The following is a 9531-nucleotide window of genomic DNA, read 5'->3' as shown; positions in this document are numbered from 1 at the left end:
ATTCAATTTATTCTCTATACCATAAGCTATGTCCCAAGAGGTTGAAACTCGATTATGTCACCATCTCCCAATTGACACACTTCTATTATTACCACATAAATTTTCATTATTTTATCATAATAAATCACTTTTGTTTTGTGTCAATTAATAGTGTTACATTACTCAAAGGCAGCCTAGTCAATAGCGAAGTCTGTTTTTTCATTAAGGGGTATCAAAATGTAAAGAAGTAAATACACGAAGAAGTCGAGAGGATTCAGTACATAGTATATACACGTAAAGAAATATTCTTTACCTATCTAAACAGTATAATATTCTGGTAAAGGGGTGTCAATTGGCACCATTTGGAGCTATGTGGCTCCACCACTGAGCCTAGCGAATTAAAATCTCGCTATCCGTGGAGTCAGAGTAAAAGCCGGACCATAACGAGTCAATTATATGCAACCTTGACTTAGAGGCGGCTTAACCCCAAGGCCACTAAAGCGGCCGCTTTAGGCCTCACAAACTTAGAGGCCCCAAAAGCTATTTTTTTAATGTATAATCTAAATATTTATTGTATTTATTATTAAATAGTGATAAAAAAATTCAACCATCTTTTGCTACCTTGTCACCAATGTTAATAACATTAGTTTTATATTTTATATTATCTTTTTTCGGAGTTGGTTGAGAAAATTCAAATGCAAGTAAAAGGCAATTAAATCTGCAGCTACTTTCTAGTTTTTCTTACTCCAATTAAATGAAGTAACATACTTAAAAAGGTAAAAATATATTTTATTTTTCAAAACAAATGCCACATATACCGAAAAAATCCACGTGGCAGGCGAGTGCACCCACACTCTTTGCCACATCAGCGTCCAGGGGGTAATTAAGACCACGAATAGTTGAGGGAGGTAATTAAGACCACGAATAGTTTAAGGCTGTAACTAATAATCCATGTCAAGTTAAAGGGGGTTTTAAGGTATTTTACCTAAATTTTATTTACAACTCTAACTTTAAGATATTTTCTTTCAAGATCTCTGTAGGCACGCTTCAAGCTAATTAGATCGTAAAAAGTTATAGTTAATTTATTTATCATCTTTGTAAATATAAATTTTCACATGATTGTTACTTTGGGAGGCAATACTATATAGTGAGTAATGTTGACGGTCATGTGATAAGAAAAAATTTAAAAATAAACTTAATAAAATCTTACTATCAAAGGTTAGTATGTTTCAACAAAGATTAAATGGGTTGGTTACATCGTCAAGATGCTCAAAAGTAAAAAGAATAAACTTCACCAAAAATATTTAAAATTATTAAACAAGTTTAAGGCCTCTTATTATGTCTTGGCTTTAGGCCTCCAATAGCATTCATTGAGCCGCCTCTTCCTTGACTTACATTTTTGCACGAGTTTGTTTGTACAGCTTAAACTCATGACTTTCTTATTGCGCTAACGGGAGTTTTATACTCAATAATAAAATATTATTTTCCATGAGAGCGGAGAAATCTTCCTACAAAACTTTAATTTAAGAGAGGGAAAAAACTAATCGCGTGAACAAAATGTCATTGCCACCTCTAATTTCTTAAAGTACAAACTCAGAAATGGCAACACATAAGCAATTAATGACTTCAAGAAATGAAACTTTCAAGCAATAATAATGAAACTTTCAGTATAAATTTGCACTTGAACCAACCCACAAAAGACCACTTCAACATTGAGAAATCTACAAACTGAGAGAGTTCTTGTATTCATTAATTACTTGTCAAAAAAATGGAGAAAGTTGGTAAAAAACTGGCAGTTCTAGTTGGCTGCAACTATGAAAACACACAATACAGGTTACATGGATGCCATAATGATGTTTTAGCCATGAGAGATGTGCTCGTGAATCGATTCGGGTTCGATTCACAGCACATTGAACTGTTGATGGATAAACCAGGAAGTCCAGTGATGCCTACTGGAGCTAATATCAAGAAAGCACTTAACAAGATGGTTGATCAAGCTGAATCAGGGGATGTTTTGTACTTCCATTTTAGTGGCCATGGAACATTGATTGGAAAGAAGAAACAAGACGAAGCCATCATTCCTCTCGACTTCAATTATATCACTAGTAAGTTTCTTGATCTTATCTAATCTATAAACTTGATGAAGAAAGTAGAATTATTTCTTCGGCAAAGGGTCAAATATATCCCTGTACTATGAGAATAGGTTTAAATATACCCTTCGTTATACATTTGGTTCAAATATACCCCTACCGTAATACTATTAATTCAAATATACCCCTCTTCTATTAAGTTTGTCCAAGACTCCAAGGTGGACATCCAATGGCACTGATATTTGATGAGGTGGATGCCACATGGCATGCCACCTCAGAGCCCCTAATCCATATATAAAAGACTAAAAGTTGAAATACAATATTTTTCATGGTAGCGGCAATGGTGGCAATAGTGGTGGAGGGAAGGTAATTTTAGTGGTGGAAAAAAATTTAGAAGGGATGGGTAAAATGGGTGACGGGTGCTGAGGTGGCAAGCCATGTGGCATCCACCTCATCAAATGTCAGTGCCACATAGGATTGGATGTCCACTTTGGACAAACTTAACCGAAAAGGGTATATTTGAACTAAAAGTATAACGATAGGGATATATTTGGACTCAAAGTATAATAAGGGGCACATTTAAACTTTTTCTGATAGTACATGGATATATTTGGCCCTTTTCCGTTATTTCTTTCCCCTCAGAGAAGGCAATGGTTAAGAGGCAGAGGTAAAAGATAACATTATCTATATTAAGTAAAGTTAGTTCACATGGAAATAAGGCAGATAACTTGTTACAACATATTACAATAATAATGTGATATCTCTTTACACTGACAGTGTATATATAGACATTTCATGATTTTACAATCTTGGTAACCTTTAAAAACGTGTATTTTGCAGATATAGACATTCGAAAAATAGTGAATCGGGTACCAGAAGGAGCAACCATCACTATCCTTTCAGATTCTTGCCATAGTGGAGGCCTAATAGACAAAGAGAAAGAGCAAATTGGACCATCCAACAAGCCAAAAAACCAAGCAGAGGGAAAAACCATTCAATCATCACAATCTTGCAAGCCTAGATTCATCCCTCATGAAACTGTCTTGGAACATCTCACATCCTTAACAAACATAAATACCTCAGATATTGGAACACATATGCTACAACTCTTCGGAAATGAAGCCAGTCTTCTATTTTGTTTGCCCCAAATGGAGTTGGATTTGTTGAAGCCTCTTAAACAAGATGAGGGTATTTTGCTAAGTGGTTGTCAAGCTAATGAGGAATGTCAAGATGTAGGAGGAAGTGAAAATGAAAACAAAGCTTATGGGGCATTTAGCCATACAGTTATAGCTGTGTTGAAGAAACATTCTGGCCCTCTTAGTAATAAAGAGCTGGTCTTAATGTCAAGGGATGTTCTGAAAAATGATGAACATATTGAGACTCAACATCCTTGTCTCTATTGCAGTGATGAGAATGCTGAAGCAGTTTTCTTGAGCCAAGGATGAAAACTCAACAGCTAGTGTTATATTTGAAATATGATGACAATTAATAAAATAAATGATCAATAAATTAATAGAACTTCCTTTAATCTCTCAAGTAAATACCAATTCACTGAGATGTGGTAGTTTATCATGATTTAAAGGAGCTATTTGTGGTAGTGTCTCAATTTGAAACTTATGTTAATACTTTTAGATTGAGGCAGTTCAAAATGATTTTATATAAATCACTTTGAATATTCTTACTTAACCAATGTAGAACATTATCTCTCATCCTCCTTTAAGAGTAACTCAGCATTTTGTTTTCAAAACATGGACTTTTAGCTATATAGATTGAAGTGTAGGGATAAAACAAATAGTCTAGTGGACTTATAAATGTTAAAAGTCAGAAGCCCCTAACAACATATAAGAGATGGCTCAGAGCACTTGAAATTTTTAAAAGCGAAAAGTCATACAATGATAAAATGACTTGAGAAAAGAAAAGGAAGAATTAACAAAGAAGTATACGAAAAACAGACTAGAAGAAATAGACACGAGGCAACAACCAATTTTACCCAAGTTTGGCTCCACAAGCATGAATTAAAGCTGCAGATAAAAAGGCAAATAGCTCAAATGACATTCTTCAAAAGGTTACTGGTACCTGAAGACCTATAGAACTTAGAGAATTTAGTAAGACTAATTACAACAGCAACAACAACAACATACCCAGTGCAGTCCCACAAGTGGGGTTTAACAAGAATAATTGTTACATCAAAAAGAACAATAGTTAAATTCTGTGAATAACGGATAAAAGGAAGTGAAAGTTTCTTGAGATTTAGAGGGTGTTTGGATAAGCTTATAAGCTGGTCAAACTAGCTTATCAGCATTTTTTAGCTTATCTAGGCATTTGGTAAAGATTAGAAGTGTTTATAAGCCAAAATAAGTCATAAGTCATAAGCCAAAACAATCATATTATTTTATCCCTAATATTTTTATTTAATTGTGAAAATTCCTTTTTAAAAACAAAACCCCAACCCTCCCTGCGATTTCACTTCCTAACCAATTCTCTGAAACCTAGAACTTTCACCACCTTTTCAATGTCAATAACAATATTCTGCAGATTCTCCTTGTCATTATTTCGGGTGAGAAAGTTATTCCTTTACTTTGTTAAATTCTTTTGCATATTGTAGAAAACTAAGGAGATACGAATTGGATGGCAATTCTGATCTGATTGCTCAGAAAATTTATTATCGTTGTAGGAGTATGTTTTAACTTAATTAGCAGCAAACAATGGGGCAGGTGTGACACATCGCGTACGCCCTAGATAATATTAGGGATATCAAATGCAATAATAAAGCAAAATGAAACTAAAACAAGACAACAACATACCCAGGATTATCCCACACTGTGGGGTGTGAGGAGGGTAGTGTGTATGCAGACATTACTCCTACCTTGTGAGGATAGAGAGGTTGTTTCCAATAGACCCTCGGCTCAGAAAAACATAAGCACCACATTCAAATATTCAAAACATGCTGCATATATAAGCTTTAAAAAGGGTGACTGATCAACACATATATCTACTTACCATAAGCATGAGGCTTATATAAGTAATATATAACAAGATGGCAGATGCAGAGTACAAAGTTTACCTTTGTTACTTTTTGTTTAATGTGTTATTTACATCTATTTCATTTTTATTTTTTTATAACTCTCCCAGAAACTCCCCACTTTACTCCACTGGTGACTCGAACACAAACCTCAAGGTTGGTGGGAGGGTGCTTGCCACTAGACGAGCAACCCTCTCTTGTCAAAGTTTACCTTTATTACTTAATGAATTTCTTAAGCCTGCAAAATTCCACCTTTCTGGTTCCATTAATTCCGTCCCACACCAATGCTTGAAATATCTTTACCGCATCATCAGTATCCCTGGCTTGAAAAGTGAAATAAAACCATGTCCCAGCAGCAAATGATGCATTTACCTTCACAATTTCCACGAACTCATACTCTTTAGGCTAAAATGAAAACAGGCAAAAAAACTCAATTACAATCAATATTAGCTTTAGCTTTCATATGATCAAAAGAGTAAAGCAAGCACTTACATTCTGAGAGTTGAAAATTCCAATTACCAAGTTGCACAGCTCAGTGTATATCTGTTTTTCTTTTGGATTCTTCAGGTAGCTCCGTAGTTGTGCAATTGAAGCCATAAAAGAAGCACCTGGGTGGACAGAGATATCAAAACCCTACCACACAAACAATTACAAAGTAACATCAATGATAAGTAGAAGGCGACGAATAATAACAAAGCAAAGCACACAATAATAGCATACGTACCAACCTCGCCCTCATTCCACTCCCGGTAATACTGGTTCCAGACCTTGCGATCCGCATTGGGACCGTCCACAATTTCAAAAGTCAGAATCGTCGGAGTCGTAGATTATAGCGTCCTCGCTTTCGTCGGAATCATATGAATCATCAACTTCTTCTTCATCCATACTCTCCTCTTCCTCTACCAGTTCTCGTTCCCTCCCGCTAGAAGGAAATTCGCATGATTTACAAGGGATCTCCCGCTCCGCCATAGCAGCCGAATTGATTTTGCCTTAGCCGGAGAATCCTTTTCACTATTTAAATCCATCTCTTTCAACAACAAAAAAAAAAGGGGTTCCAAAAATATTCTTCAAAATTTACTGTCCATTTTGCCCTTCACGAAAATAAAAATTACCGGCCTCCTACTCTGTTTAAGATACATTAAAGTAAAATAAACCAATACACTGACCAACATGACTCTTCGTTCCTATAAAAAAATAAAGAAGAATTTGAGACCCAATTCCAAACGTTAAATAATCAAAATACATTTATGAAATAGATCACCAAATAAATAACTTTAACTTTATTTGACTCTAAAAAATTAATTAAATTATGAAAAGACACAACTATAAGTAAAAGACACTATTCAAATAAGTTATTTAATGATATAATATTAAACTACAATCGTATATTCTTAAAAAACCATTTATGAAAGGACACAACCATAAGCAAAGAGACACTCTTGAAATCAATTGTTTCAAAATTAATCCATGCCTTTATCAAACGTGATGTTGGTTAGGGTAAAAAAAGATGAGAAATTAGAGCATGTAGATGGAAGTACAGGAATACGTACATTCCCCTAACTCTCCCTACGTATGAAGTTTTCAGGTGGGATTGAATTTAATTTATAAAGTAAAGCAAGACATTATACGTTATTTCTTGAGTAGGAAAAAATAGGTACTGATTTTTTCGCATATACATGCAGTTTATAACTTGACACTACAATATCGATTAGGTAGTGAGAAAATTGCAAGTAGCAATGCCAAGAATTTATGTGGACAGACCCTTGCATCGATTTGTGCTTTGTACATGCAGCTTGTACCTTGATAATTTATGTCTGCTTCATTTTCTGACTTTATTTTCACAAAATAATATCTTCAAGTATCTATCCACACCATGAATAATATGACACTCTTATTCTTTGATTTTATGGCTTTCTTTCGTCATCAAGAATGACTCCCTCTGATTTTTATTTTTGTTTCTTTGTATCGTTATGAAGGTGCAATTGAAGCATACAAAAAATATTGTTCGAAGTTTGGTGCTACAGGAAAAGGTATATACAGATTTGACTTCATTTCTAATCTACTTCTCTTTTTGAAAATCCTTCATAGTCATCAATTTCGAAAGTGTTCATAACATAGAAATTTACTACTATTAGATAATTGAGGTGAGAATATTTTTGGTTCGTTCATCTCTATTGTTTGGTTTTTCATAAATACCACTTTAATATTCCGTATGATACATCAGTTGTAAAATTATTTAGTTAGAGAAGTTAACTTAGGCATTATATGCACATAAGCATTTTGGCCAAATGAATGTATTTCGAAACTGCTTCATAAGGTTAAATCTAAGTCCTCTAGCTTTTATTTTAACTTATTCTGGTATCGTTATTAATTTATAAATTTCCAATTATAAGTTTGAAAATACTGATGTAATTGCAACATAACTTATCGAAAACTATTTTATGCATCAAGTATTATTTTGTATTTGAGAAACTAAACATGTCGAAGATGGAGGAAATAAAAAGGAGAACAAGAAGCAACGACGATAATTGGATATTAAGAAGATTATATGTCCTCTCAATTTATGTTTTACTACACCATATTTTTACAACGAACTATTAACAATTATTATTACTTACATGAGTTATGTTAGCATTTGTACAATAATCTAGAGTCATATCAGGTAATTAAGCATGGACGAGGTTAGTTCATATGCGTAGAATTACCTTTATAAACTTACTCATACATTTAAATTAATTGTTTAATTACTTATATTTTTTGTGTATGTATTAATGTTTATATACTTATTCAATTTACTAACGGGTTAATCAAGAAGGATATGAAAAGTATAGTGAATCATAAATCAGATCACTAGCCTGTTAAAGAGCCATGAAGAAGAAAGTGGCAATAAAATCGGATTTCTACTTGTTTTACCTAAAGTTTTTACCCTTAGTGATTTATGAAATCCAACTTCTACAAATATTAAACCAATTAAAATCCAACGATCTTAAAAAATATTTTATTGGCATGAAATCAATTTGTTGGTACATAATTTAGTAGCATGCATGAAACTATGTGAAAGATTGTTTTTCAGGTCACAAGACGTAGAATATTATATAAAAGCCACCTTTTTTTTGTTTTCTCCAAAATTTATTTCTTAACAACCACCCAATACATAAGTTGACATACACGTGTAACGCACGTGGCGAGAAACTAATTAGATATAAGAGATATAAGAGTCTAATTTTTTAGTGATTTATATTCCACTAAACATTAATATGACTCTACTGAAATATATTTGGCAAGATAGCCACACCTATGAAATATATTTGGCAAAATAGCTGGAACAGCTGTACTCGATCAAAATAAATGTTTCGGAGAAGGGCCAAACATACCCCTTATTAGGAGTGGCAAACGGGCGGGTCGGGGTGGATATCCGACCCGATCCATATTTAATACGGATAAAAAATAAATTAATCGGCGGATAATATAGGTTACCCATATTATCCATGACTTCTTGTATATAATCACTTTTGGGAGAATTCTTAAAATAGTCACGTGTCCTGCTATGATTTGCCGCATTTTTTTAGTTCAGAATTAAATTAGACCCAACCATTTTTTTAACGGAGAAGGGTTAAATATATCCTTGTACTATTCAAAATAGTTTAAATTTATCCTCCATTTTACTATTCATTCAATTATAGCCCCACCGTTATACTATGACACTGATATGCCCCTAATTTAGACGGAGGGACACGTGGCAAGCTCACAACCAAATAACCCACTACCAATTTTAATTACCCACCCATTAATGTAATCCATACCCAAACCCGTTATTTCCTTCTACACTTGAATATACATAAGTTAGGTTTTGTGTGTGTGTGGTGTGTGTGGGGGTGGGGGGAATTAAGCCCAACTCTTCTCCTCCATCTCTTCAAAACACCCGACCACTCACTCAATAATTTTTTGTACGGAAGTAAATTAGAGATCAGGACAAAGAAATTGAAGAATCGTGAGGTGGAGATACGCATGCGACACTATTTTTGAAGTTTTCTTAACGAAGAAATTGCCAGAAAAAAATCAGAAATTTAGAGCAAAAATTAAAGATCATTTGAAACATGTGATTAATTTATACTGCTACAGAAGTACTTCAAAAACTTAGTGAATTAATTATAGATCTATCCTACTGAAAAATCTTCAAAAAAAGCTTATTTCTTCATCAAATAGATCTGTTGAATAATCAATGAGTATGGAAAAACATAAATGCAAGATGTATTCAAGGAAATTCTCAAGTGGTAAAGTTATGGTGGTCAGATGAGGTCCTATTTGAGGACTCTCCCACTTCCACCAAAAATTCCGCCGCAAAAATAAGAGTACGTAGCCAGTCAAATCTCTCACTCTATTCCTTAAAACAAGAAGAAGAAGAACAACAAATGGGAGAGAAGTCCTCTTTCATTTATG

At 33.8% G+C, this 9531-nt stretch overlaps 2 protein-coding genes across 3 annotated transcripts; one reads left to right on the top strand and one right to left on the bottom strand.

Annotated features, from left to right (window-relative positions):
• On the top strand, positions 1678 to 3759 carry LOC109227157 (metacaspase-9). The gene is made up of 2 exons (XM_019392207.1): positions 1678 to 2084; positions 2910 to 3759. The coding sequence occupies exons 1-2, from the start codon at positions 1748 to 1750 to the stop codon at positions 3512 to 3514; spliced, it is 942 nt and encodes a 313-aa protein (XP_019247752.1). The 5' UTR covers positions 1678 to 1747; the 3' UTR covers positions 3515 to 3759.
• On the bottom strand, positions 3907 to 6157 carry LOC109227158. Of its 2 annotated transcripts, none has more exons than XM_019392209.1 (3): positions 5816 to 6157; positions 5584 to 5724; positions 3907 to 5463 (listed from the first exon to the last, which is right to left on the bottom strand). In XM_019392209.1, the coding sequence occupies exons 1-3, from the start codon at positions 5870 to 5872 to the stop codon at positions 5308 to 5310; spliced, it is 354 nt and encodes a 117-aa protein (XP_019247754.1). In that variant the 5' UTR covers positions 5873 to 6157; the 3' UTR covers positions 3907 to 5307. The 2 variants fall into 2 exon arrangements, with proteins under 2 accessions (XP_019247754.1, XP_019247753.1); XM_019392208.1 differs by having other exon boundaries at positions 3907 to 5496; positions 5816 to 6149.

Source organism: Nicotiana attenuata, chromosome 6 (assembly GCF_001879085.1).
Source record: "Nicotiana attenuata strain UT chromosome 6, NIATTr2, whole genome shotgun sequence".
In the NCBI taxonomy this organism is placed as follows: domain Eukaryota; kingdom Viridiplantae; phylum Streptophyta; class Magnoliopsida; order Solanales; family Solanaceae; genus Nicotiana; species Nicotiana attenuata.
This window is presented reverse-complemented; position numbering and strand designations above follow the sequence as displayed.

What these genes read in the sequence shown, in the direction of transcription:
- LOC109227158 (XM_019392208.1), bottom strand. Translation starts at nt 5,872, where the DNA reads ATGCGGATCGCAAGGTCTGGAACCAGTATTACCGGGAGTGGAATGAGG. An exon ending in GTGGAATGAGGGCGAGGTTG is followed by an intron (nt 5,725 to 5,815) that starts GTACGTATGCTA and finishes TTTGTGTGGTAG; the next exon opens with GGTTTTGATATCTCTGTCCA. An exon ending in GAATTTTCAACTCTCAGAAT is followed by an intron (nt 5,497 to 5,583) that starts GTAAGTGCTTGC and finishes TTTTCATTTTAG; the next exon opens with CCTAAAGAGTATGAGTTCGT.
- LOC109227157 (XM_019392207.1), top strand. Translation starts at nt 1,748, where the DNA reads ATGGAGAAAGTTGGTAAAAAACTGGCAGTTCTAGTTGGCTGCAACTAT. An exon ending in CGACTTCAATTATATCACTA is followed by an intron (nt 2,085 to 2,909) that starts GTAAGTTTCTTG and finishes TGTATTTTGCAG; the next exon opens with ATATAGACATTCGAAAAATA.